Source organism: Abrus precatorius, unplaced genomic scaffold, assembly GCF_003935025.1.
Source record: "Abrus precatorius isolate BTA unplaced genomic scaffold, Abrus_2018 Scaffold7, whole genome shotgun sequence".
NCBI lineage: Eukaryota > Viridiplantae > Streptophyta > Magnoliopsida > Fabales > Fabaceae > Abrus > Abrus precatorius.
In genome coordinates this window covers 36,759,551-36,787,251 of record NW_020874417.1, presented here as the reverse complement: position 1 = coordinate 36,787,251, position 27,701 = coordinate 36,759,551, and the positions used below count along the sequence as shown (strand labels likewise).

Genomic DNA, 27,701 nt, shown 5'->3' with positions numbered 1-27,701 from the left:
GATTCTTGGAATCAGAAACGATATCTTTAGTTAAATAATACCCTTCACATTTTGTCAAAGATTAATCTTTTCCATCTGAAGGAATAGCAAACCAACCATCCCTCTTTGTTTGCACGTTATTCCTCAGTCCTCACTGCCAAGTCCTCACTAGTTTCCGCACATTCTGCTTGGTTGCCGGGAAACATGTCCACTGATTTCCCTGATAACAGTGTAATGGTTTCACGGGACTAATTTGACTTCATTCGAAGAAAATGAGATTTTTGTCCTCAGCTCAATTTGGCCCGCGAGTGAGGTACTATGATTGATTGGTAAACATCATTTGACCCAAAACGTGCAAGTAGCTGAGCAAGAAACACCTTTTCTTGGCCCCCCTTTGGTGTTTATTGCATGTTGCCGTGAAATTTATGCATGTCATGCCACTAGCTAGTTAGCCAAATGCATTCCCTCTTTCTAGCCCCCTTTGCTTTTAAATGCCAAGAATCTCCCTCTGATTGAACAAACCACAATTCTACAACCATCTTCCCAAATCTAATAATAGTAATACCTTCTCATTCAGCACTCGGAATCTTTAATTTAATTTCCTTTGTTTTGTCTTTTTTAATTCACAAAAAATGGGAACCAAATCAGTAGGAAATAAAGAGCTTTCTGTGGAAATGAAAATGGTAGAAAGAGCTTGGATTGAACCAAAGCATGAAGCAACTGAGCTGAAAGTTCCAGTAATATACTACCTTTCCCGTAATGGCCAGCTTGAGCATCCACATCTCATGGAGGTTCCAATCTCTTCATCACATGGAAAGCTATGTCTGAAAGGTAAATGCTACAACATGATTTATGTTAGATATGCTTTCTCGCTTTTTGAAAATATATTTTTTATCCCTACTTTTCTGATCAGATGTGACAAATAGATTGAGTTTCCTCCGTGGACAAGGAATGGCCAACATGTATGCTTGGTCAACAAAAAGGTATATCCAATCATGTGCTCTTCAGAATCTTGGAACACACAATCCCATTAGACCCCTTTGTCTTATTTAGTTCATAAGTTCAAACTTCTTGCAACTAACAATGTTTATCATACAATGTTGATCATCTTTCATACTAGGAGTTACAAGAACGGGTTTGTGTGGCAAGATTTGTCTGAGAATGATTTCATTTACCCAAGTAGTGGTCATGAGTATGTCCTCAAAGGAACACAACTCATAGAAACCTCTTTGAGCTTTCAATCCTATGTAGCAACATCAACACCAAGCTCCAAAAGTTCCACTGAAACGAACAGTTCTAGCACAGATGCAGACTCCCCAACCACCATGAAGCTGTGGAACCAGTCATTTAGCTCGTGTGATTACAAGCTTTACAAGGCAAAGACATGCAGGGAGATTGGGGGGAAAGCTACTAATGCTTCAACTCAGACTGAGGATAAGAGTAGGGAAAGGATAAAAATGGATCAAGTTGAAGAGTGTGAGGGGAATGATGCAAGGGAGTTCAGTGAGAACGGAGGGTCTTTGCTATTTTCTATTTCTAGTGTTGGAGCTTCGGAAGGGTCTTTGGAGGGTTGTGCATCAGCAGATATCAGAAGCCAGAGGGTAGAGAATGAACGTCCAAGTGGGAGGATGAAGGCTTCAGAAGTTTTGATGCAGTTCATCAGGTGTGGATGATCTTAAAGCTTCATAAATATTGTGACTTGTGAGTAAGATAGTGTAAGTTAAAGTCACCTCAAATTGGTTTCGTTATGCAATTTTTAGATAAAGTTAGAGACGGAACAATAAATTGAGTGATCTGTTGCTACTACATCTATCACTTGCTTCCTTTCAATCAAATCAAACTGAAATGAACTATTGTTCCATGTATCTCGGCACCCAATGTTGTATAGGTTTGAGGTGCATGATCTTTGTCTGGAGCAAGTGCTTTTCAATTTGCACAATGCTGTATCAACTCAACTTGATAAATATGAACAAGTCTCTCAAAATTCCTTGTGTATAAATTACTTGCACCAACAATCAAACCACCGAGAGTTTTTATAAAGGAAGCGATATTGATTATCAAACCATAGGTTAATGCAGAAATTCTGAAATTACTGTCACTCAAAACCCTTAGTTCTTTATTCATCTGATTTGTACTTTATTTGCAGAGTTGTCCCAAGAGTATATCTCTCATTGAGCATTTTCTTTTGATTTTGTTGTAAACAGCTAGCCTTGGAAAAATAGTGTGACTGGTAGCATTCTCTTTTGGCTAGATGCTCTGATTTTGGTGTAAAAGTATAGGTTTTGTTACTGTGTTATTGTTTAAAAATGTTGTAGGTGTATTCCAAGTAAGGGAAGACTTGGGTTCTGCAACTAAAACATCATTTGGGAATGGATTTGCACCCACCAGTTAGATTGAACAATTTGGTACGTTTTTTAGTTAGATTGGACAGTTTTGAAATTTAATTTTGTATTATTATTTTCTCTCCTTGTGGTTGCCTTCCAAATATCAGGCAAATGTCAAGGTTGCTTAAAAATTGGAATATAAATTATTATATGATATACAAAAGCCCCGCAATAATTTATGTTTTCTTCTTTCTTGAAGGGGTTTCTGTCAAGATAAGATTAACTTCAAACAAAAAAGTGTAGCTTTTATTGAAATTTATAGCAATAAATGCACTCCTCTTTTGTATATTTTATAGGCCTTTTTAAAACTAATTTTGTTATTTGAATTATTAAAAATAAATCCTGTATATGATACTATATATTATTGTTTTTGTCTTTCATTTACTTTTTTTTAATATTTCTTTTGTATGTACGGATCTGAAAAAATGCATCTCAATTACAAAGAGACATTTATTTTCCTAATAATTAAAGAAATACTTTCCTTTCTTAATAGGAAACCATGTTTTGTCAGCAAAAGAAAATGTTACTGTGGGGCAATGTCTGTTGATGGTGTCCCATAATTCGTACATTAGTTGATCCGAGTCGTTAACATTTCATGGAAAAACATGTCACGTTAGAGTAGCATGAAACCAGATAGACACTTGTTAGAGTCAATAAGTTGGGTATCTAGTGCATGATAGGAACAATAATTATGGGATAATGGTTTTAAAATTCTATTTAATAAGTTAGCAAAATATATCATGTTTTTAAAATAAGTGAAGTCAAACACACCTAATAAAATACAATTGTGTATTTTTTAAGAGATTGAATATATTATAATTTAATCTCTTTGAATATAAAGAAAATTCGTGGTTTTTTTTTCTTTTTTTTACATTTGTTGATTAATTTTGAGCTTCTATTAGAGGTTTTAAAGCTTTTTAAAAGAATATTATGAAAATTTTGATTGAAGTCCAATAGCAAATAGTAGGGAGTGTTAGAAACTTTTTCCTTTTCATTTTATAAAATTACAAAGGTAATAATAAGAGTGTAAAAATATTTTTTAACCATCCTGAGCAAGAACAAAAAGAAATTGGGAAATTTGGCCGAAATTATTTATTACTGTTAAGAAATTTGTTTATATGAAAATACATTTAAAATATTAGTAAAATTTTAAAAAATAAATAAAAATTATAATTTAATCATTAAATATAGTTAGTGGATATAATCAATTGTTTTATTAAAAAAAACAACAATTCAATCTTTTTTTTTTTCGGTATTTTTGGTTGGAAGAAAGAATTTCTACCCGTATTTAAGTTAAAGAGGCATTCATCATAATAATGTGAAAATAAAAATGGTCCAACAAAAAAGAATAGTAGTAAATGAAAATGATATTTGCAAATGAATATAGTTGTCGAGACAGGAACCATGATGAATGAAGCAAAAATTGAAACATAATTTTATTGCAAAATCACATTCAATAAAAGAGGAAAAATTCATTAAAATAATCGAAAGACCATAAACGAGGAAGTCTTCAATATCAATCGTTCATGTCCATTACGAGAGAAACTACTGGTCTCATTGAACTTGGCCTCGCCTTTACCATCTTTCTTTTCTTCCTTTTCCTTACATTCTTTGATTCCCTTCACCAATACACATATCACAGCACGCGTTACTCACGTACTGTGCTCTTCATTCTTTTCTTTCACCCTTCTTTTATGCCTTTTCACTTCCTTCAGCTTTTCATATTATACTTGGAATTTGCACATACCATACCACCTTTGATTTTTCATCCACGGAGTTGAAATCTGGCTTGTGCTTAATGAGTTTTCTTCCCTGAATACTTTGTTGAAGACCCTTTTGCGATTTTCCTTTTCTTTGGTGCTGTTGGTGGAAAAGGAAGAACTTTTAAGTGTTTTGGGTTGTGAATGGGTTCCATCAGAGGTATCAAGAAGAGGAAGAAGGCTGATAACAAGGATGGCCAAGATGGCACTGCAACCCCATTGTACTCTCAACCCTTCGATTGGTGGCATCACTTCTCCCAGAGAATTTCAGGTACACTTGCAATATCCTCTACGATTCTTCTCTTGCGGTTCATCATTTTTCTACCACCTTGCTTAGCCAATGTTCTCTTGTAGATTACATATATAGAAATTAGATGCTGCTTTTGTGGGTACTTGTTGATTGTGTGGGTATAACTTCAAATTTTCTACATTGGGTTTCTTCGAAGTACTACTTCTTTTAATGGATCCTTGGTATTGCTTGATATTGTGATAAGTGGGTGATATTGCTCTTTACTTGCTTAATATTGTATATCAAGAGGGATAGTTGTTTTTTGGTTTTTCTAATGTAGGGCAAAGAAGTTATATCATACGCTTTCTGCTAATAGGAGAATAATGATTACAACTTTGTTTCTCCAAATTTGATGCTATCTATATCTTTGGCTTTACTGGACTTTTCACATTCTTGTTGCAGCTGGGCTTACATCTCGTTGAGTTACTTGATAAAGAAAGTAACCTTGTGCCTTTGACGAAATTGTGTATGTATTGCATATGGAAGTTATTTCTTAGGAACTACCGTTGGCTTTGGTTATAATTTTGTTCAATTACTCATGTTTTGGTTTGCATATCTTTGCTTGGCTATTTGTTTATTCTGTAGCTTAACCATCCAAATTGTGAAAGCTCTTGTTGGGATGTTACCGCTTAAACTATTTCAGTTTTTCTTTGTCCAATTTTTTATTTTTTTTTACATTATCGTTATCTTATTGCAGTAATTCACTGTGCATAACAATTTGGGTATTTTATGTGTTGTTTTCACCTGAATTGTGGAGCTTCTTTCTCTTGTTATGCATAGATGTCAGGCAATACTAATTACCAAATACATGGGCTGTGAGATTACTTAGGTGAACTTCCCTTATTCTTGATTTACGAGCCTGTGGTCAACATGATAAATTCTAACTAATAAAATAAAACTACTTATAAAATAGGTTTTTCCTGTGTGACTTTATTGAATTGATTGTAGATAGAGTTATATAGATTCTGTAGAAGCTATTTGGTTAAATGTGAGAGAGAATGTGTTTATGATTATTTTGTTAAAGCCCTTGAAGAAAATCAATATACTTCTACCTAAAAGGATAATGGGAATAACTATTAGACTGATATAGTCAATATAATAAAAAGGAAAGCAGTTGTATAAGTTGAAAACTTGATAATCTGGTTGACAGTTGAAGAGGTTTTGAAAGAAGAATAAAATCAGAAATCCAGAGGTATGAACCCTTTTTTCAGTTTTTTTAGTTGAACCCTTTCAGTAAATTCGTTACTATGCTGATTTTCTTAATCAAAATTCTGTCACACATTAGCCGATAGGTGTCCTTACTCTTAATATTTATGCTTTTGTGACATTGAGTAGATTGAGTTGTAGAAGAAGAGAGGGATTTTTCCAACATATCTTTGAGAGAAACTGATTTTTAGATTAACCATCTAATTTATTGGGAATTGGCACGTTTATTTCTAATTTGATTACACCTGTGTCTGAATGTAAAGAATATTGTATCTGCCATTGCTTCTTATTGCATGTAGAATACCTTCCTTTCATTGTACATTAGAAAATGCTGCGCAATGCGCTAATCTTATGCATTATTTCTTACTGCAAAATCCAACTGCCCATCTGATATTCACATGCCTTAATGTTACTAATTTTAGGACATTTAGCTCATTCTAAAGATATAGAGAAATTTGAGTCAGTTTTCAAGATCTCAAGGAAGACGTTCAACTATATATGTTCTCTTGTGGAAGAAGGCATGCTGGCCAGATCCTCAAATTTCGTTGATATAAGTGGCAAACGTTTGTCTTTGAATGACCAAGTTGCTGTTGCTCTTAGAAGGCTTAGCTCTGGTGAGTCATTGTCAACCATTGGCGACTCATTTCGGATGAACCAGTCAACTGTTTCCCAAATAACATGGCGGTTTGTGGAAGCAATGGAAGAGAGAGGGCTCTACCATCTTAGTTGGCCTTCCACCGAAATGGAAATGGAAGAGATGAAGTCCAAATTTGAGAATATGCATGGCCTTTCTAATTGCTGTGGTGCCATTGACAGCACACACATAATGATGACTTTGCCTTCTGCAGACTCTTTGAATAGTGTATGGCTTGATCGCGAGAAGAATTGCAGCATGGTCTTGCAAGCCATTGTAGATCCAAATTTGAGATTCTGTGACATAGTTACTGGATGGCCAGGAAGTATGAGCGATGATCACGTGCTTCGAAGCTCTTCTTTTTTCAGACTTGCTGAAGAAGGGAAAAGGTTGAATGGGGGGGAGAGAACTCTTCCTGAGGGAACAGTGGTGAGGGAATATATCGTAGGGGATACAGGGTTTCCCCTTTTGCCATGGCTTATTACTCCTTATGAAGGTAAAGGACTCTCAAATGTTCAGGTTGAGTTTAATAAAAGGGTTGTTGCAACACAAATGGTGGCCAAGAAAGCATTGGCTAGACTGAAGGAGATGTGGAAGATAATCCAAGGTGTGATGTGGAAGCCTGATAAGCACAAGTTGCCAAGAATTGTTCTTGTTTGCTGCATACTACATAATATAGTTATTGATATGGAGGATGAAGTACTGCATAATATGCCTTTTTGCCACCAGCATGATTTAGGATATCAAGACCAAACTTGTGAATTTGCCGACAATACTGCCTTCACTATGAGAGAGAAGCTTTCTCTCTACTTATCTGGCAAACTGCCAAGTTGAAAGATCATTTCTTCTGATTGTTACAATTTAATTGTCATATAAAAATGGATTTTTACTACCATCTACATGTTATTGGTTGACAATTTACTCAGACAGAAATAAATTCTAGCTGCCTCTGCTTCAGTGTCAGCTGAAGAGGAGGATCAAAATTCTACCTTTGGTTGCATAATCTATTTACTTGCTAGATAATTATGTCTTTGATTTTGCTAGTTTGGAATTTGGACAATTCAAAATATTAGTAGTGTAAAAAATCATCAAGAATTTATCAAAATCCAAGTAAAAAACTAATTTGAATCGGTCACATAAAAAAAGTTTTTTTTTTTCTTTATTTTGAATTTTTCATTTCTTCTAAAATAGGTTTAAAATAAATAAAAATTTATACATGATATGTCATATAAATTATCATTATTTAACTATTTATCATATTTTTTAAATCTTATAAAATATGTAATATAATCATTTTATATTAGTTTAAATTTTTAGTTAACTTAATTGTCTTAGTTTATTACTTAACATACTATATATCACTAAAAATATGAGTAATGCTAGCAATACTCTTAACATATTTTTTGTAACATACTTCTTATTATTAGTTAAAATTGATTGAAAACTACAAAAATTAAGTGAATATTACTCTTAAATTAATGTATTAGAAAGTATGTTACTAATATTTTTCTAAAAAAATCTATTTTACTACTATTAGATTGATCTACTTAAATCCTTATTGAACTAATCAATTGTAAATCATACTTTAGTTAGTTCGATATCTGTTTTAATTTTAAAAATATTATTTTAAATTAGTGGCATACTAACTGTGGTTGAAAAAGAGTAGCTCAATTATTAAGCAAAATTTAATATTAGAAGAATGTTAACAATATATTTTTTAACAAACTTTTTATTATTGACTAAAATTTATTAAAAATAAAAAATAAAAATATTAATATAAAAGTGAAAAAAGTATAACTTATATATTCTTTATAATTTTTAATAAATTTTAATCAACAATAAAAGAATATATTATAAAATGTATATTGCTAACCTTACTTTCATTTTTTTTAGCAGCATTTAGCATTTGGGCCGTAGAGAGCGAAAATGTACTGTTGGGCTGAGTAGGGGGCGCAGTGTTGTGATTCTTGTTAAACGACAGCGTAGAAGAAGAACGAATTTGGAAGAACCCTTGAAGTGGAAGGTGTCTGTGTGGTCTGGTGAAGCAGTGAATGAGAGAATGGAATTGAAGAATGTGGTGAAGGACAAGAAATTCTGGATCGCTTCTTTCCTCATCGCGTGGGCTGCGGCACTTCAAGGTCACATGATGTGGTTGCAGCGTCAGGATTCCTTCAAACAGAAATTCGGTAACCCTGATCCCTCCCAAGACCATCCTCAAAACTGAACTCTTCCATTTCTATCTCCAATTCTAATTATCTGTATTCTATTATATGCTTTCACTTCTTATCTTATCAATTATGCTGTTGCTGTTTTCGTTGTTAATTCATGCCAAATAACCCAATTTTATTCAAATTGTTTGTTTGAATGGAGCAACAATGTCGTTTTATTCAAAAGTGGTGAATCCCAAATGTGATGGGAGGCTGAGACCTAAATTCCAAAACGCATAAATGCGAGTTGTTGTCTCTGTGTCGTCTAATCACTAGGTATTGAGAACGGTTAACCAGAACGATGGATGCCCCAGTAACCACAGGAAGCGTTAATCTTGAGATGTTGAGAGTGTATTTGGTATTTTTGTTCAAGTAGAATATAATATTATTGTTATGGTAAATTGTTATTTAGTTTTTATACTTCAAAAATTCACGTTAACAGATATTAAACACAATGAAATTTTATTTTGCATCCATGTAAGATTGGTCTTTGTGATTGTATGAAATATAATTAAAATGAATACCATTTTATAAAATAATGAAGCAAAACTCAGTCAAAATTACCCTAGAAAATCAGTTTCTCAATTAATTTATGTTATTTCATTTAATTTTTCAAATAAATGGAAAATTATATATAAAATCTATATATAGATTATTATTATTATTATTATCAAGGAGCTGAACGGTTCCAAGTTACTCATCAAGTGGGTTTGCATTTTGCTCATCAGCTCATGGATTACGTAAGGTTTTATACACCCTATGCAACATATATTTTAAAAATGAATTTTATTCATCTAAAGAAAATATATATAGAAAGTAAAAAATGTGAATTTATTTATTATTGATTTAAAGTTAATTATGTTTATAAATATTAAATTTAAATCAATGATGAATTCTTATTTTATTTTTTTTACTTTACATATCTCTTTATTTTAACAGAGTAAAATCTCTACAAAACAATTAAATAACAACAACAATAAAATAAATGCACATAAAGAATGATAAGCAAAACAAAAAATAATACGGCACTCCATATACGAAGAAAGCAATTCAAAAATTCCAGGCTAAAAATAATAGAACAAGTGAATAGTTGCATTTTTTTGTACATCTTTGAACACAACAACTTCAAGTCCTTAACACAAGAAGCGTTGTTATATGACACTAAAATAATATATAGGCATATAATTTGACACAATCATTATATAATATAATAATTACCAAATCAGTTGACATGGAATTTTTAAAGAATACTTTTAAGATTTCTAACGTTTATTATTATGTGATTCATAAGTTGAAAGAAATTTCCACAGTTCTTTAGCCCTGTTGGATGTTTAGAATATACAAATTTTGAAAAGAAGTGTTAATTAGGTTTAAACTCACATTTATTATTGGAATGTCTCACATTTATGACAATAGAAGAAAAGATGCAAATTTCATGTTCTCACCCAAGATTTGTGACGTTTCCTTGGCATGGTATGGAACATTTACAAGTCGCATTACTATTCTCAAAGTTGGTCATATTCAACTTGGAGACTCATACCAAAACATAAATTCTGAAGTGGTTTGTGTGAAATATGAATAAGAATATAAACTTTTATTGACCAAATTAATGAAAAGCAACATTTAAGATCAAACTACTCATCAACCAAAAAAAGTCTAGCAAGCTACCAAATCTTATACCCATTCATTGGTCGCATATATACTACCATTTCTAGAAACGTTTACCCCAAACACGTTTCAGTGACGTGCGAATAAATAACCCCCCAAGAGAGTTAGAGAACTGTTTAATTAACAAAATGAAATAGTTAACAATACACTGTAGCAATGACTATGATTGAGCACACAAGAAGAACACAACCTAAAAAGTGGAGAGTTCATTAGATGAAAGAATCTCGTAACTTAGATATTGTATTGAGTTTTTTGTTTTATTCATGCTCTTTTTAGACTATTGGATGCTACCTATTTCCTTTTTAGCTAGCTATCGGTTGTTAGTTCATTAACCTTTATTCGATCAGTTTATAATTGTTTTCATAATCTAAATTTTAATGAAAGCAGTCACGGTTATGAGTTAATTAAGTATGTTGAAAAAAACCAACTAATAACAAAATTTATGAATAAGTATTTTATTCTATGACTCATGATTATAGAGAAAGTCAAAATATTTATTCAAATAAGTACTCCCTCCTTTTCCTTTTGTTTAACGTTTTAATTAGTATTTATTTTATTTCAATTGTTGTTTTACAGTATTATGATTTTTTTTATTTTACACTTGACAATTTATCGATGTGTATTGTTATAAAATAAAATAATTAATATCCGAAATAAGGAGATGATATATAATTAATTGATTCTATTTTAAAAAATAGAATATTAATTATATTTTTAATTTTTAGTACCGAAACCTTAAATGAAAAATAAAAGAAATAAGGAAAGTAAGTTAATTATATAATAGTAATTAAAAGTCTAAAATAAGCACAGCAACCCTAAAGAAAAAGTCTTAATTGTTAATGTGAACTAATTTTGAGATAGTCAATAAATAGTCTTTAAATGTCTAGACAATAATATGTATCTCAATTTTTAGCATCTAAGTATTATTGTCATTTACTTTAACAAAGCATCCCATAAAACATTTTTCTTCAATCTATCTCTTGCTAAAGACTTGTTTTTATTTATTTATTTATTTATTATTAGACATAATCTTATTTAAACTAGATAGAATTATTATAAACTGAAACTCGAATTCACACGTTAATTATGAAACTTCTCTAATGATTATAATTGCAGTGTATATCCGAAGTCTCTAATGTGAACTGACTAAGCAAAACGAAGGAAACTGGTGCTGAGAAGCTTTTGACAGTATCTTAAAGTTGAATGTGTTGTTAACGAAGGAAATATTGGCAGACTAAATCTGAGACTTTGCAAAACTATATATTTCAACCCATTACTTTATAATATGTCATGCATGTTTGCGTGTGTAAGATTAAAAAACAAATTTTCTTGATATATATCTTCGTGCAGTTAGGTGACGTAACTTGTAGTGTTATCCAAATTCTCACCATCTTCTGTGCTGTACTTATCAATATAAACTCAAATTCTAACTCTCACAGAGTGCTGTGTAATTTTTACTGCGTAGTTTATACTTTTTAAACGTAAATTATTTCAAAATGATTTCTTAATAATTTTATTATGAATTATTTTATATTTAACTACCAAATTAAAAAAGAAACGTATACCAAAGTTTTCTAAATGACACAAGATCTATGTTCATATATCATTTCACTTATAAAATCATCATATATCTCGCATTTTCACTTGGAACATAAACTCCTAATCAGTGGTAATGATTAAATTTAAATTACTCTAGATACCGACCATATAATTGTTGAACAGAAACATTGAAATAATTGCGAATGAAACAATTTTATTATAGTGAAACGAGTTGTAGATGGCAGCTGCTAAGATGAATTTTTTTTGGATCCGACCACACGGCACTGTTATTTGGAAAATAATTCCTTTCTAGATTGTATGACCAGAGAAAATGGAAAACTAACCTATCATTCCAACGTATTGTTATTCATATTTTATATTATAAAAACTATGGATTCTGATAAAGGATCTGTTCTCTATTAAGTGACAGATTCATTCACTAAGTTAAAGAATTGAATTAGTTATTTGCTGATTACATTGAATAAGAAGTTGATCAATATAATATTATAACTAATAAGACAAGTAACCAGATACAAACCTTCTTTGTCTTTTTTGTCAGGTACGATATAGGGATTAAGATGTTCTCTTCTTATTAAATAATATAATAATATTAGAGAAAATTTTAAATTTTTATTAAAAAAATATTGTATACTTAAATTAGGTGAAAGGTTTATTCAAATCAGTAGTTAATATTCATCACATGACAGAGAAGTTAAATATTCGCGGGCAATCCAATGTTCATCATTGCATACGTACAGCTAGAATTACGAGAGAAAACAAAAATAAACAGCCTATATATTTAGATTAATTATAATAAAGAGATATCTTTTTATTTTTTAATGTTATAAAATAAGAAGGGGAAAGTGTTATGTCGTGTAAATGCTATTATTTTAAAATAATTTTAGTTAAATTGTTTTGTACAACTTGATATCTAGCTCTTTATTCTCTAAAATTTATAGGGTTTCACAATTGGATTCGATAGGTCTATGATAATTGTAAAAGTATCAAAAAATAATATTAAAAATTAATACAATATTAATAGGTTGTATTAATTTTTGTTTTGTATTTTTTAGATTATAAAAAATGATAAAATATTCATATAAATAAAACATGCAAAAAATTATTATTATTATAATAATTAACTTGAATATTATTATACCAAAAAACGTTCGATAAAAATCCGTTTTATGTGTTTCGTTTCCTTGAGCACAGTTGATCATGCATGTCATGAACATTTGAATTAAAATAGAATTAATCGAACCTTAATTTGTGAATAAAATGTTAAATGTTATAGTCGCCAAAAAATTTTAGAATTTAAGAGAAGCTCGAAATCTTTCAAGCATTTTATAGTATTGAAAGTACTGCAGCTCTATATTGACCACTTTTTTTCAGCTTTAATTATTTTCTCTTTCTATCACGCATTTTATATTTTACAAATGATGTCAGACAAACATTATCCTTAAATTTGAGTCTAAAAAATAAGGAATTTATTTTTACTAGGAATAACATGAATTTCTTATATCTAAGAACTGATCGAACAGCTAATTTACATACAGTGAAAGTAAATTAAAATACAAAATTGAGGAGAAAAAATAAACACAGTTAATTTTATATACCCTACTTTCCAAAGAGTTAAATCTCTTGGACCTTCAATTGAAACAACGAACTAAAGGAGTTGCATGCGGACCAATCTTCAAAAACTCCAAATCATTCTCTAAAGGAGTCAAATTCAAATCAGGAAACAGATTTCTCTTGCTGTTGTTAACCAGCTTGTTGGTGTTTTTTGGTGAAGTATGAACACTGCTACCACTTCTCATAGTCATCAAAGAAGTTTGCATGTTTCCATTTGAAGCTGCTGTTCTGTGTCTCCTCATGTGGCCTCCCAAAGCTTGTCCTATAGCAAATTCCAATCCACAAATTGAACATTCATGTGTTTTAGGCTTGGGTGGTGAATCAAGAAGCAATTGTTGGTTATCACCCTCTCCCAATAACCTTGGCTTCTTGTGGCTTGCACGGTGGCCACCCAATGCCTGAAATGATGGGAATTGTCGGTTACATGTCTTACACTCAAAGACACGATTGTTGGAAGAGTTGTAGTAGTTGTTACTCTCAAATTCTCCTCCACGAGATAGCAACATCAAGTAGTTGGCCATGGTTATGCTATCAACTTGTCTTTCTCTCTTCATGATCACTTTTCAATAGTACTCAAGAAATTGCTATTATTATAAATGTCAAATATTGGAGTAGAGGAATAGAAAGAGGGGTGGTTTAGAAAGAAAAGAAAACTTTGGTTATGGAACTGATCTATGAGACTTTTGAGGGTGTGATATTTATAAGGCTTTGATTGAGAGTTTTGGATACTACTAGTTAATAGTTGACGTTTCAGAATGCATGTATACATGTATGAACATGCTGTAACACTAAACTTGTGAGTTGTGACTTTGAATTGAATTCCTCTTACGTAAGCAAGTACGAGTAATGGAGCAATATTAAAGTAATCCATTGGATGCGTTGAATTAGGGCTCTTCCTTTGACTAGATTTTTTGATGTAAGCATGATTGGTTAATTAGGTGATTGGTGATCCACGCTAGTATTTAATCAACTAATTCAAGCTACTAACAATAATTTTATATTAATTAATTAAATTTGTTCAACTCAAATTTGAATTGATTTTAATTAACTAAGCAGTTTAAAATAAAAGGGCTTCTAGATGGCAGCCGCTAGAAGATAAAGCTAAGTGTTCATGTATTGGACTCGCTGGTACTTGGAAATTTATTTCTCTTCTAGACTGTGTTTGACCAAGGAAAATGCTCTGTATATCGTACTCAAGAATTATACCCCTAAACCCTAAAAAAAGTTTAAGTATTAATTATGTCTACATAATTAATTCACTATTTTCCTTTCCATGATACATATGATTGATTAATTTAGAAGGTAATCTCTATCTATTCCATTCCATGACACATAGGAAAGACTTTATAGGATGGTCTGTCTTACCAAGAATAATACAACACTTTTACTTGTGACTTTTAGTATCTTTAGTTTTAATTATTTATATTTTTTTTTAATCCTTTAAATGTTTAAATTAAGTTCATCACCTCTAAAATTAAGAATGTTATTTTGTATTTTTATTTAAATATTTTATTTTATTATAAATCAATAAAATATCATATCTTTATTAATTATTTATGGTAGAAGACTTAATTTAAATATTTAAAAAGTTTAAAACTTTAATGTGAGTAATTGAAATTAATAGAACTAAAATTGCAATTAAAGTATAAGAATCAAAAGTGTAATTAACCCTTTATTCTTTAAAAAAAGTGACCAAATAATATTTTGTTTCGGTGTAATTTTTAAATTAATTACATTGAATTTATAGTTTTAAAAATTAATATAATTATATTTTCCCTTGTTTTTTTGCTGTCCAAACCTTACTTCTCCAAACAGTTATACCAACAATTTAATCCATCTCTCCAAAATACGGCCCAGTTTGGGTGCATGTTAATATGCGCTAGTTGCGATGACCCGAATCGTCAATTAATTAATTAATTAATTTTAAAATTAAATAATGTGATTTTATTATTGATTTTTCTTTAATTTATTTCAAATTTTATTTTTTTAATAATTTTTAACATAAACTAGACGGTTTAAACTATTTTAAATTTTGTTTTACGCAAAATTTATCAACTAAAATATTAATTTTTACTAAAATTAAATTTTCAAAATTTTAAAATTACGTAATATGTCAATTTTATTATGAATTCATAATATTGATATAAAAATAATAATATAAGAAATTTAATTAAAAAATTATCATATAAGTAAATTTAATTAATTTTAAACGTAAAAATTATACATTAAAAAAAACTTATAAGAACTTTATACACGAGAACATGAATCGAATTGAATTCTTTGTAGCTTTTCTGATTCTATACAGTCCCTTAAAAATCAAGAATGTTAAGTACCAAAAATACAGAATCAAACCAATGGTCCTTCGCCACGTAAGTCATCATGACCCACCCAACCCATACCTCTAATTTGAACGGTTCAGATTTCGTATTGAACAGATGTGTACGGAGAATATATGATGAAGTTGTGCACTGTATCATTCTCGCGTGACTCCCTCATTTTCCGTCGCACTTCTACACAACAGCTTCACTTCACTCTATCTCCGGCGACGATTCACGGCGCTACCTACTTCCGCCACTCATCGACTCAAGGTTTTCCAATTTTTATCTTCGTTTTAATCGGTTATTCATCGTCATCGAATATTAATTTTTGTTCCTTTTTTATTTTAGGTTTCTTTTCTTTTTATGCTTTTGCAGATTAACTTGACGGAGTTGAATAGAGTATTGATTTTTCAATTTGCATCACTCAGTGGCTGGATTTATTGAATCATATTGAGTTCTGATTATTTGAATTTGAAACATCTACTCGAAAATGGTAGGTTCGAACTATTAAGAAGCCATTTCCATGCAAATGCCGGGTTTTAAAACAAGTTCCTCTCTTTTTCTGAATGCACTGAATCTTTCAGAGTTAAAATTTCTTATTCTTCTTCTGCTTAATTGTTAGTTATTGTTAATTTTCTTATGGCCACTGACTTATCTTAGTAACATAGTGCTAAGAAGTGTTGTCAATGTTCTATCTTTTATAGCAATAATTTCTTATTTTCTTCCTGGTTAGTTTCTATTTTTCTTAGTGTCACCTAGGAACCTAATGCCTGGAAACTCTTGTAAAGATTTAACCTTTCATGGCAATAGTTTCGTATTTTTCCCTTCTGGTTACGTAATTGTTGTTTTTATTGAAGGCATTTAAGAGCTTAATGATAAAAATCTCTTGTCGAGATTCTGTCTTGGAAATGCCCAAGACAAAAAATCTGAAGTGTTAACTCCTGATGTCTATAGGATTTTCCATTTTCCTGTTTCATGTCTGCAGAGTGCATAGTAACAATGTCAGAAACTTAAAGAATAACTACTTTGTTGGGAGAAATGTCTGCTGTGATATACATTTTTTTTTTTATAGTTGGTAATTATTTTTACACTCCATGTCCCGTCAATAATAAAAAACTCTAAGCTATGGTTTTTGGCGGTCTTTTCAGCATAAAAACTTTTGGATGCCACGGGATGCTGGCTGCTTAGCTGAAGAGAATATGGGTTATGATCATTCTTCCAAAACTGAACCAAAGCGTGACCATCAGTGGTTTTTGAGTACAGGCGAAACAGAAGTATTCAGCAACAAGAAGAAGCAAGCAATTGAAGCTGTTGGTGGAAACCCAATTTCAGGAGTTTCACAAGCAAATATTTCTTCGTGGGACACCAATTCAGGATTTCACTCAGTTGCAGGTCAATTTTCTGACCGTCTCTTTGGGTCTGAACTAAGGGCTGTAAATATGGTTGATAAGAACATGTCATCAATTGGAAGTGGAAATCAGAATTTGAGAAGGAAGGATTTTGAGCATCAGTATAGTAATGATCCATCAGTGGGTTTATCAATATCTCATACTATCGAGGACCCTTCATCATGTATCAGTTTTGGTGGCATTAGAAAAGTTAAAGTTAATCATGTCAAGGATTCTGACAATTGCATGTCTTCATCCTTGGGGCACTCCTATGATGGGGCTGACAATAGTACAATTTCAACAGGGGTTGACTACCGTAAGAATGATGGCAACATATCTCTGGGCCCTATTTATAACGATGGAACTGATAACTCCATCTCTACAGGGACCACATTAAGCAAGACTGATGACAATCTTGTTTCAATGGGTCACACCTTCAATAAGGGAGATGGGAGCTTTATGTTGATGGGCCAGAACTATGGCAAGGGAGATGAAAATATGTTATCAATGAGCCAACCCTTTGACAGAGGCGATGGAAACTTCATATCAATGGGTCAGTCATATGAAAAAGAAGATAGCAATATGATATCTCTGAGTACCTCCTCATATGACAAGGGGCATGAAAATTTTATATCAATGGTTCCAGCCTATAGCAAATCAGGAGAAAATTTCATAAATGTTGCTGCTTCCTATGACAAGGGTACCGATCATATGATCTCGGTAGGTCCAACATATGATAAGGTGGATTCAAACATTGCATCAACAGTTCCTTCATATGACAAAGGAGACTCTGGCTCTTTACCTATGGGCCAACACCACAATAAGGGCGAGGGAACTACCATATCTTTTGGAGGTTTTCATGATGATGCTGAATCAAATCCCTCTGCAGGGATAATTAGTGGCTACGATCTGTTGATGGGCAACCAGACCTTGGATCCGGGTTTAGATGGCCAGAAGGTTCTAATTGACTCAATTTCTGAACTACCTGTAAATGGCAATCCAAAATCAAACCTCAAAACTGATATCATCCTTAAGAATAAAGAGCCAAAGATAACCAAGAAGGCTCCTGCTAACAGTTTCCCTTCAAATGTTAAAAGTTTGTTGTCAACAGGTATTTTTGATGGTGTACCTGTGAAATATGTTTCCTGGTCACGAGAGGTAAACTGTTTTTTACTTTTGTCTTTATCTTTTTTTTTTCCCTTGGGTATCACAGTTTTATGTAATCCATAATTTCTTTTGATTTGTTCAATTTTGGCAGAGAAATCTTAGAGGAATCATAAAGGGAACCGGGTATCTGTGCTCGTGTGATGACTGCAAGCAGTCCAAGGTTAGCATCTCTTCTTTGGCATTTTTTATGATCCAAGTGGTTGTACTCATATATTGAATCCTATCATGAAGGCTCTCAATGCCTATGAGTTTGAGCGCCATGCTGGTGCCAAGACGAAACACCCCAACAATCACATATATTTTGACAACGGAAAAACTATCTATGCTGTTGTTCAAGAGCTGAAAAACACTCCTCAGGAGATGCTGTTTGATGCAATTCAAAATGTGACTGGATCTACCATCAACCAAAAGAATTTTCGTATCTGGAAAGGTAATGATAATTTTCCGTTTGTTTGGTTGTGGATAAGAAAACTGAACTAGCTTTAGTTGTTATGCCTGTAAATATAAATACGGAATAAATTCTTCAATATATTTTTGTTAAATGTACTTTCTGCCTTGTCAGCATCATACCAAGCTGCTACTAGGGAGCTCCAGCGTATCTATGGAAAGGATGAAGTCACCATACCATCTTGAGCTCAAACTTTAAGCTTTTTGGAAGTTCAGAATGATAATGATTTGTATGTGATCTTTTCATTGTGTATATAGCACCTGTATAGTTGTTTATGACTATAAGAAATTGAAAAATATGAGGTTATGCATACTTGTAGGTTTTTATTGTTTATTTATGAAATGAAGTTAATTTTATGGTTTGTTGATTCTTTCCCTCACAATTTGCATATATATATATATATATATATATATATATGACCACATTTCCTAATTTCTGGCAAGAAATCGTTTTCATTTTGAATATTTGAGAGGATCCTAGGTCAATATTGAATATGACCGTCTTTTTGGCTGCCGTTAGCTCATCCCAATGATCCCATGCCAGTTTACGTTTAAGGAAAAAAACATGGGCTATATCCTTTACGGTGCGCCCACTAAACGACATAAAATATTGCGGTTAAGTAAAATTGAAACTTGGTAAATGTGTTATTTATTTATCACTAAAAATTGTGCACATTATTCTTTTTGGGGGGCACATATCCACTTTAAAAAAAATAATTGTAAATTTGATATGGTCTACAAATTGGGCATGTGAATACTAAAGTGTAATAATAGTACCTTGAAGTACCATTAAGCATGTGGATTAAATGGTAAAAAGTTGTTAAGTTACTGAACACATGGATCAAATAGTAAAAAGTTATTAAAGTTATTTCATCTTAACCAGTAGTTACAAGTTTAAATTTTAGTATACGTAGGTGTGTCAATATTTTTTGCATACATTGATGGACTCTAAAATGGGTTGAGTAACTATTTTGCTACTTCTAAATGGTCTTTGAAACCTAGTTGTTCTATATTGCAACTAGTAAATAGTAATGATCACAAAAAAAGGACAAATTTCATATATTGGAGGACCATTGACTTAGTTCCACCACTTTGTAACAAAGAAAAAAATTACCTCAGCATAAGCAAACAGTACAACGTGAAATACCCGGTTTACCTGGCATTTTGTCAGAAGCAGAACACATAAAAGTGAATCAAATATTACGAACAAGATACCCTCCAATTGTTGCCCCAAAGGTGGATAAATCAAGTCCTTCATCACTCTCAAGAAATAATGTATATGCTATGCCTCAGTAAGGGAAGTTGATTGGTTCACGTTGAATGGCTTTCTGAACTAGCTCAGCCTGTTCCTTAAGGTGAAACTTGAGGAAACCAGTAGCTGTGGCTGCAGAGGGGGCACGACCAACATATTTGACATCTTCATAACCGCCCCTGCCTAGAGCCTTCATGGAAGTTATAAGCCTCGGTAAAATATATGTGTATCCACCCATGTTCATTGGCTCTTCTTGACACCAAACAATCTCAGCATCTAGCAGAAACAAAATAAAATAAAATGTAAACAAATAACCATGCAAATAAACGTTATTAACAATAATATACTACCATTTTAAATCTATAATGCTTAACCCAAATGTCAACGAAGACAAAACCAAAATGTTTTACTAAGTTCACATAATGACACTGCCATTCAGCGAGGTCCAAATTAAGAGAAACGTCAACTACAATTCAATAACACTAATAAATTGACACCTTTTGCTTTTAACTACAATTTTATGACATCCTAGAAACCAATTAGCGGCAGCGCTCATTGCAATTTCAATCAGGCTTTGTCTGGTAGGAGCCAAAAAATTATGTAAAACAGAAACATAGATGCTATCGAATCATCCCAACGAGCCAGCACTCAATGTTGTCACTCCTGCTTTGATAGCAAGAAAACAACTGCTTCCGCATGGCTGATCATTTAACTAAGGTAGAAGAGGCAACAGTCATGATATAAAATATAAATTTGACTGTCCAGTTGAGAGGTCACAAACGAGAATTATTTCCCACACTACTAACAGTAACAGACATATTCAAGCTTCAACATGGAAAAAAAAAAAAGAATCCGCTTCAGAAGAGCATTTTGAGAATACATACTTGGATATCGTTTAAGCTCTCGTTGGACAAGATCATAAGGGAAAGGACAAAGCTGCTCCACCCTACATATTGCAACATCCTTTGCATCTTCCTTTGATCGTTGTTCATCAAGTTCATAGTAAACCTGCAAGGAATACAGGACATTGATAGTTGTAAAAAGCTTATTTTGAAAACAATGTTAAGTCCTAAGTGGAAAACATGTATGTAATAAGATCAACATATAAAATTCACAAATACAGTTAATATAAAATCCACCAGGTGACAGAGCATAACATCCAAGCACATGAGAACAGCTAGATCCAATCAGTATCACACACACCTTTCCAGAGCAGAGTATTAAACGTCTGATACCCTCCTCAACATCTGAGTGGTTATTTTGATCTTTTATGAGCCGCTTAAATCTTGTTCCCTGTTTGTCAAAACCTGGGTGTCCTTGGACATCATCGAACTCTGATAAATTTGATCTGCAAGCCTTACTACGAAGCAGGTTCTTAGGGGACATTACAATGAGAGGTTTACGAAATTCTCTGTGTATCTACAAGAGAACAAAAATCTACAGTGAGAAATTTAGCAACACAAATTTAAATGACCAAGCTAACATCAATCAAATCATTGTAGCAACAACAAACCTGTCGCCGTAAGACATGGAAAAAATTTGCAGGAGTTGTAACATTCACAATCTGCCAATTACACTCCTGAATTTGTGTCCGAAGTGTCGGATCCATCTCAGGAATAACATAAGGATGGTCATCAGCCATCTGCCAAAAAATTAACGAAAATGTTATTTGAATATCATTAAGAGTAAAATTGAAATATGAATGAGGCATGTGCACAAAAAAAGAAAAGACCTTCCAAAGCAAGCAGCTAGAGTTAATTGTTCAAATTATTTGGTTGCAATAAAAACATAAGATCCCAACCACCAATCTGAATTAGACAAAAAAAAGTGTTTCATTTTTCTCCTTCCCCCTTCTATTCTATGAAACTAAAAGTTTCCACCATTAAAGGTGGCTAAATTCAAAGAGTCAGATTTCATTTTCAGTGCTGTTCCATTAACCTGTACCTTTGGTATTCCCTAAACTACTCCAGTTATAAATGATCAGTATTTCCAAGTGCCATCGAGTAATGGCAAGAAGCTTATGTTTTAAAATGACTGAGCACAACAAAAAATCAAAGAAGTAAATTGAATATGCCAGATCCCTATACTGTGCAGTAGTATGTCAATCACAAAGTAGACAAAAGTTGGCAAGCAGAATCATGCAGAAAGAATAAAACCTTTGAAAGAAGTTTCAAGGAAATTAGAACACGGATTCACAACACAGCACCTGAAGAAAGCGTTCCAATCTTCCACTTGAATGCTCAGGACCCTGGCCATCATAACCATGAGGAAGCAACACAACAATCCCAGTCTGACGGAGCCACTTAGACTCGCCCGAACACAAGAAATTGTCAAATATAACTTGGGCCCCATTAGCAAAATCACCAAATTGAGCCTCCCAGATCACCAATGAATTAGGATTTTCCATTGAGTAACCCAATTCAAATCCAAGAACACCAAACTCAGAAAGTGAGCTGCATATTGTATGAACGATTAATAAGAGACTAATAGAAAACAATCTACCATTAGTTAAACATACATATGAAGCTTTTTAAAGAATAAAATTGACAATGCTGACATTTATAATATGAGAGATAAAAGCTAGTGTCATCTAGATAAAAGCTTGCAACATTATGTAGTATAAGTTGATGGATAATTGGGATGATAGTGTACCACCATAGACACAGGTGAGACATTGATATTGAAATGCACTTGGTGCTAGAGCAGTAATTATCTATTTTGAAGAAATAAAGATCCAATGGAACTGTCTAAATAACAATCATTAATGGTTTACAAGAAGGTTCAACAATAAATTTCATTAAGAAATTTGGCAAATATAATCCTAAATATCCATTGTAACAAAAAAATCACAAACTTTACTATTCATTCCAAACCATGTGACAAATTAAAACTAAATTAGTCCTAGAAGACAAAATAAGCAAATATCAATGTTCACTTGAACAAGATACGATTCAAATTTCAGAAGCTTAAGACACATGAGCAAGTCCGAATTGGAAAAATAATCATGTAAACCTGATTTATTCTTTTAATACCATGATGGAATACGTGTATGTGTGTAAAATCATATTACCTATTGCTAACAGTAAACATCTCTTCATTTTGATTCATTATCACATGGTCAAGGGGGCAATATTTCTCTCCAGTTGTCTGATCATGAACTACAGCATGGCGGTGACTAAATGTTCCTCTTTCTACATCCTGACCACTTAATCGAACATGGTTACCTTCAACTATCAATGTGGCAAAAGCAAGTGCCTCTGCAAATCCCCAGTCAATATCTTCCCCTGTTCCAACCATTTGGGCACGCTGTTCATAAATCCTCTTCACTGCTTTATGAGGAGTAAAATTTTCAGGTAAGACTGTGATGGCCTTCCCAACATTTTTCAAGATCTCAGGTTTCACACTGCACAGGATAGATCATAGATTTCAACTTAACCAACAGAAAAGATTCAAGCAATATTAACATTGATGTATCATACCCAGTGTTCCGAATACGTGAAAGCTGTTCAGGTGACTTGAAACCAGACCAATATGCTGAAAGCCAATCTCTTCTTTTTGGAACATAATCTTTGCTAGCCAAAAATTCATCATTTAGAATTGACATGACCTTCTTATGTATCTTATCAATGTCTTCTTGTGTCAGCTCCCTCAATTCCAAAAGTTTCTTCTGATATATCTCAAGAGCTGATGGATGGTTCCGGATGACCTATATATAAGCCCAGACATAAAAGTTGAAAATGTGATTAACTTGTCAAAAAGAAATATGTATAATAATAAGCAAAAGGGCTAACCTGATACATTTTAGGCTGTGTGAAAGATGGCTCATCAATCTCATTGTGCCCAAATCGACGGTAGCATACCAAGTCAACAACCACATCTGAATGGAAAGTCTGGCGCCATTCAGCTGCAAGTTCACAGACATGAACAACTGCTTCTACATCATCACCATTCACGTGAAAGATGGGAGCATTTAAGGCTTTGGCAACATCAGTGCAATATTGTGAAGATCTTCCTGACTTGGGATCAGTTGTGAATGCAACTTGATTGTTGAACACTATGTGTATAGTCCCACCTGTAGTGTAATTTGGAAGAGCACTAAGATGAAGGGTTTCATAGACCACACCTTGTCCAGCAAAACTACCATCTCCATGAATCAAAACACCCATGTTTTTCATTCTGTCGACATCATTTGAGTAATACTGCTTTGCTCGAGTTTTTCCAACAACAAGTGGGTTGACTGCTTCCAAGTGACTAGGATTTGCCACCAAAGACAAATGTATCCTCCTTCCACCCCTGGTTGGGCGATCATAGGATGTTCCCAAGTGATATTTAACATCACCAGTTCCTGTGTAGAGTCCAACTTCGTCCGCAGGCTGACCACCACTAAACTCACAAAAAATCTGACGAAGTGGCTTCCGGACTACATTACCCAAAACATTCAATCTTCCCCTATGTGCCATTCCCATAACTATGCTCTCAACCCCAAGATCAGATGCTCGATCAAACATTTCTTTCATGCCAGGAATAATACTCTCTCCCCCTTCAAGCCCAAACCTCTTTGCTGATGTCCACTTGGTGGCCAAGAAGTTTTCAAAAAGAGTACTCCAGGCAAGCCTATCAAAAATAACCTCACGACGCTCCCGATTATAATGTGTAGGTGTAGGAGTTTCAATCTTGTCCCTAAGCCAATTGCATTTTTCGCGATCTGGTATGTGCATGTACTCATAGCCAATGCTTCCACAGTAGGCTTGCTCAAGCCGGGTCAAAATGGACCTAAGAGTCTGTACTGGACGATTCTGAGACAAAAACCCAGACATTTTCCACACCCCCAAAAAGAATTCCCTGTCAAGATCAGCCTCAGTGAAGCCATAAAGACCGAGGTCTAACTCATCAGGGATTTTTCGTTCTTCAAGACCCAAAGGATCTAGCTTGGCTTTCATGTGGCCATTAACCTGGTAAGCTCTCACTAGCAACAGCAACTGCATACTCTCTTGGATTGTTTGTCCAGAAATCCCAGGGGAGGTGGAAGCCTGACCAACAAAGTTCCTGAAGAAATTGTCCCACGACTCATCAACACTGTTTGGATCAGCTTCCCAAGCTCTTTGGAGCTCCTCCAAATAGACACTGCTCGTCCCATCCAAGAAGTTATCAGTCAACCTAGAAAGGGGTACAGGGCGAGGCACGGGTGCAGTTTGTTCTTTGGATTTCAAAGTTGTGGCATGAAAATTTCTAATTCTACTTGCTGATGGAAGGACTGTGGTCCTTCTCACATAACATAATGATCCACCTCTATAGATATTTCTCCTAACTGCATCATGCTTTGCTATGCTGGAAGCAACTCTAAACCATGCCATGACTCTCTACCACTCAAGAATATCAACAATTTCTCAATGATCGTATCTCTTCAAGCTCTACCTTCATTCACCATACATCACTCATTCCAATCAATCACCAAACTAACAAAAAAAAAAAAAAGAAGACAGAGTTCGATATGAGATTGAGAAAAAGGGCCAAAAACAAAGCATATTCCATAAATCTAGTAACGAAATAATCACGATGGAGTGTAACAGACAAAAGGTGGATTTAAGACATAAAGTGTAAAGGAATCAACGAGATTGAAAATGCACGCTCAAAGAAATTATTGACGCGAACATACATTCGTAAAATCAAATTCAGAACTGAGTAATAAAGAGCATACATAAAATCAATCAACACAGCAATTGCAAGTAGAAGAAGAGAAGAGAAGAGAGTAGAGTAGAGACAATACTACAGTTACAGGAAATTGCACGCTGAGAAGTTGGCATCAACATGGTCTTGTGATGATAATGGTAATGGAATTGAAGTGTTTGAATGGCAACTCAATGGTTCCAGAAGACGCTGATGCTTATGCTTATGCTTATGCTCATGCATTCGTAACCATCCCTCTATCTCTTCTTTCTCACTTTTTTCAATTTTCGTGGGTCCCAAATCCCACCAATGCCATTTAATATTATCATTTTTCGTTTTATTTTCTTACACTTTCTAGAGCTTCCTTTTAAACGTTGACGTGTTCCTCCTTGATAAGGTCACTGTTTTCCCGCCCCCTCTTTCTTTAATATTTGTATTTTTATTTTATATATATATATAAATTAAAAATATTCTTCGAAATAATATAAATTTATATACATATAACTTTATTAATAACATTGCACGACTTATTTAAGTAAATATATATCAAAATATTGTTCCAAGAATATAAAATATTAATATAACATGCATTATTTTTTTAAAAAAATATTTATATATAATGTTAACATTCATCTATCATGTTATCTATCTTTCATTAATTATTTATTTACTTTATTTATATTTTTAATTTTTTATCTAATATTTTAAACTTAATTTTTTGTATGTATTTTTATAGTCATTCTTTTTTTTTTTCCAAAATTTGGCGATAAGAGATTTATTAAATTTTTAAAAAAGTATAAAACTATATTTTTCTTATATATAGTTTTTAAATAGAAAAATACATTAATATAGCACCATATATCACTTCTAAAATAATTATAAAACCATTTTGTCCAAGTCCTTAAAGATGAATAATATGTATACTTAATTCAATATTCGTATATTTTATCAATAATACTTTAAACTTATTTATACGAAAATAATATTGTTTTATAATAGTTGTACCAATGCCTTCCATAGAACACTTGTTATCAATGCAAAACACGAGGTATAACCAAAATCACGCCTTCACGTTTGGTACGGGTTCTTGATCAAAATTGGACCCCACCTAGATATGTTTATGAATGAAAATTTAGGACTGAAATGTAGGGCTTTACCCAAAAGGGAGCCCTTCCAGAAATTCTCGAAGGCCTGGGCTTAACCCAGGCCTAAGAGGGGGTTTGGAAATAGTTTTCAACCAGCAATAGACGCGCCTCGGTTAGAACCTCACTAGCTGCGTCATTGCCCCAAGCGCAAAGATGCTTTTGAATTGCTTCTGACAAGTCATTATATAATAGCTTCTATTAGTTTTATCTATTGCTTTAGTCAATGTGGGACTTCAACTCAACTCGAAACAAATGCAACATGCTCTCCTTCTGAAGCATGAGTAGAACTCTTTCACACTTGGTTGTACGGGAACGAAACTTATATCCTCAGTCATAGAGTCTGGATGAATCACCTGGATAACCTCTATGAAATCAAATTATACATAAACTTCCAAAACCACAATCTAAGCTGGGTTTAACCTATCTATAAGCTCACATAACTCAGCATGCTGCATATAATGTACAGAACCCATGCGAATTTTTTTTACCCATGGCATAGTGAATATTCGACTTTGATTATCTTCATAAATATACACATAAGAGGACTTTCAGAGAATCCAACAACAGCCTCTTGAGGAATTTAAACTCTCCAGCAGAACCCAAGAACATTTAAGTGTTGAAGCAAATCATTAAGTCCAGGATGAGGATAATAAAGAGATCCAGATGAATGCTCTTTTTGGATTTTTTTTTTCCTCCTTTTTTTCGAATATTTTATGCTTCGGGGCTAAATGAATGCTTTCAACCCCTTTTCATCTTTAGATTGTTTGGTGTTATTGTTAACGAGTGATATAGGCTGCGCGCCTTTTTGGTAGGTTTTCGGTGAAGGGGAAGCTGAGAATTTGTTTAAAAATGTTTCTTGTGAGTTACAAAGAATTTGGATGTGAAATTGACGGGCAAACATCCAATTAAGCTAAATGGTATTTGTTCTGTAATGGATGCCTTTAAATGAATGATTTGTTCCTTTAAAATGGTGTTTGTCTCTTGTATAATGTGTGTTAGGTATGAATAATCTGCCAATA

General features: G+C 33.0%; 6 protein-coding genes and 1 non-coding gene across 12 annotated transcripts; 4 read left to right on the top strand and 3 right to left on the bottom strand.

Moving 5' to 3' along the window:
• The first annotated feature begins 611 nt into the window (after nt 1–611).
• LOC113871937 lies at nt 612–2,371 on the top strand. Its single transcript, XM_027509030.1, has 6 exons — nt 612–810; nt 893–962; nt 1,100–1,642; nt 1,868–1,952; nt 2,126–2,138; nt 2,295–2,371. The coding sequence occupies exons 1-6, from the start codon at nt 612–614 to the stop codon at nt 2,369–2,371; spliced, it is 987 nt and encodes a 328-aa protein (XP_027364831.1).
• Nucleotides 2,372–3,983: 1,612 nt separating this feature from the next.
• Nucleotides 3,984–7,171, top strand: LOC113873165 (protein ALP1-like). Its single transcript, XM_027511168.1, has 2 exons — nt 3,984–4,394; nt 6,041–7,171. The coding sequence occupies exons 1-2, from the start codon at nt 4,268–4,270 to the stop codon at nt 7,084–7,086; spliced, it is 1,173 nt and encodes a 390-aa protein (XP_027366969.1). The 5' UTR covers nt 3,984–4,267; the 3' UTR covers nt 7,087–7,171.
• Nucleotides 7,131–8,476, top strand: LOC113871936. The gene is made up of 2 exons (XM_027509029.1): nt 7,131–7,154; nt 8,156–8,476. Exons 1-2 carry the CDS (start codon nt 7,131–7,133, stop codon nt 8,474–8,476), a joined length of 345 nt encoding a protein of 114 aa, XP_027364830.1.
• A 4,839-nt stretch (nt 8,477–13,315) lies between these two features.
• On the bottom strand, nt 13,316–13,858 carry LOC113873492 (zinc finger protein ZAT11-like). The gene has a single exon (XM_027511633.1). It carries the CDS (start codon nt 13,850–13,852, stop codon nt 13,316–13,318), a length of 537 nt encoding a protein of 178 aa, XP_027367434.1. The 5' UTR covers nt 13,853–13,858.
• Nucleotides 13,859–15,763: 1,905 nt separating this feature from the next.
• LOC113872381 lies at nt 15,764–18,979 on the top strand. 5 transcript variants are annotated; one of them, XM_027509896.1, is made up of 6 exons: nt 15,764–15,886; nt 16,045–16,109; nt 16,765–18,162; nt 18,263–18,331; nt 18,403–18,601; nt 18,734–18,979. In XM_027509896.1, the coding sequence occupies exons 2-6, from the start codon at nt 16,107–16,109 to the stop codon at nt 18,802–18,804; spliced, it is 1,740 nt and encodes a 579-aa protein (XP_027365697.1). In that variant the 5' UTR covers nt 15,764–15,886; nt 16,045–16,106; the 3' UTR covers nt 18,805–18,979. The 5 variants fall into 5 exon arrangements, with proteins under 5 accessions (XP_027365697.1, XP_027365695.1, XP_027365696.1 ...); XM_027509894.1 differs by having other exon boundaries at nt 15,780–15,886; nt 15,965–16,109; XM_027509895.1 differs by having other exon boundaries at nt 15,781–15,886; nt 15,992–16,109.
• Nucleotides 18,980–19,468: 489 nt separating this feature from the next.
• On the bottom strand, nt 19,469–25,828 carry LOC113871489 (2-oxoglutarate dehydrogenase, mitochondrial-like). Of its 2 annotated transcripts, none has more exons than XM_027508584.1 (9): nt 25,638–25,828; nt 23,662–25,326; nt 23,350–23,576; nt 22,941–23,273; nt 22,077–22,323; nt 21,384–21,512; nt 21,074–21,289; nt 20,755–20,878; nt 19,469–20,146 (listed from the first exon to the last, which is right to left on the bottom strand). In XM_027508584.1, the coding sequence occupies exons 2-9, from the start codon at nt 25,222–25,224 to the stop codon at nt 19,908–19,910; spliced, it is 3,078 nt and encodes a 1,025-aa protein (XP_027364385.1). In that variant the 5' UTR covers nt 25,225–25,326; nt 25,638–25,828; the 3' UTR covers nt 19,469–19,907. The 2 variants fall into 2 exon arrangements, with proteins under 2 accessions (XP_027364385.1, XP_027364386.1); XM_027508585.1 differs by having other exon boundaries at nt 19,612–20,146; nt 25,641–25,762.
• An 858-nt stretch (nt 25,829–26,686) lies between these two features.
• Nucleotides 26,687–26,837, bottom strand: LOC113874000. The gene has a single exon (XR_003506062.1). It is a non-coding gene; the product is annotated as a U4 spliceosomal RNA (small nuclear RNA).
• Nucleotides 26,838–27,701: the final 864 nt, after the last annotated feature.

Bases quoted from the DNA above. Each gene is read 5' to 3' on its own strand.
- LOC113873492 (XM_027511633.1), bottom strand. From the start codon at position 13,852: ATGAAGAGAGAAAGACAAGTTGATAGCATAACCATGGCCAACTACTTG.
- LOC113871937 (XM_027509030.1), top strand. From the start codon at position 612: ATGGGAACCAAATCAGTAGGAAATAAAGAGCTTTCTGTGGAAATGAAA. The intron at 811-892 runs GTAAATGCTACA...TTTTCTGATCAG, and splicing joins TGGAAAGCTATGTCTGAAAG to ATGTGACAAATAGATTGAGT. The intron at 1,643-1,867 runs GTGTGGATGATC...AATGTTGTATAG, and splicing joins GTTTTGATGCAGTTCATCAG to GTTTGAGGTGCATGATCTTT.
- LOC113872381 (XM_027509893.1), top strand. The intron at 18,332-18,402 runs GTTAGCATCTCT...CCTATCATGAAG, and splicing joins ATGACTGCAAGCAGTCCAAG to GCTCTCAATGCCTATGAGTT. The intron at 18,602-18,733 runs GTAATGATAATT...CTGCCTTGTCAG, and splicing joins GAATTTTCGTATCTGGAAAG to CATCATACCAAGCTGCTACT.
- LOC113873165 (XM_027511168.1), top strand. From the start codon at position 4,268: ATGGGTTCCATCAGAGGTATCAAGAAGAGGAAGAAGGCTGATAACAAG. The intron at 4,395-6,040 runs GTACACTTGCAA...TACTAATTTTAG, and splicing joins CTTCTCCCAGAGAATTTCAG to GACATTTAGCTCATTCTAAA.
- LOC113871489 (XM_027508584.1), bottom strand. From the start codon at position 25,224: ATGGCATGGTTTAGAGTTGCTTCCAGCATAGCAAAGCATGATGCAGTT. The intron at 21,290-21,383 runs GTTTGTTGTTGC...GTTCTCTTGTAG, and splicing joins TCCATGTCTTACGGCGACAG to ATACACAGAGAATTTCGTAA. The intron at 20,879-21,073 runs GTGTGTGTGATA...TATTCCTTGCAG, and splicing joins TAATACTCTGCTCTGGAAAG to GTTTACTATGAACTTGATGA.
- LOC113871936 (XM_027509029.1), top strand. From the start codon at position 7,131: ATGGATTTTTACTACCATCTACAT. The intron at 7,155-8,155 runs GTTATTGGTTGA...AGCAGCATTTAG, and splicing joins ATTTTTACTACCATCTACAT to CATTTGGGCCGTAGAGAGCG.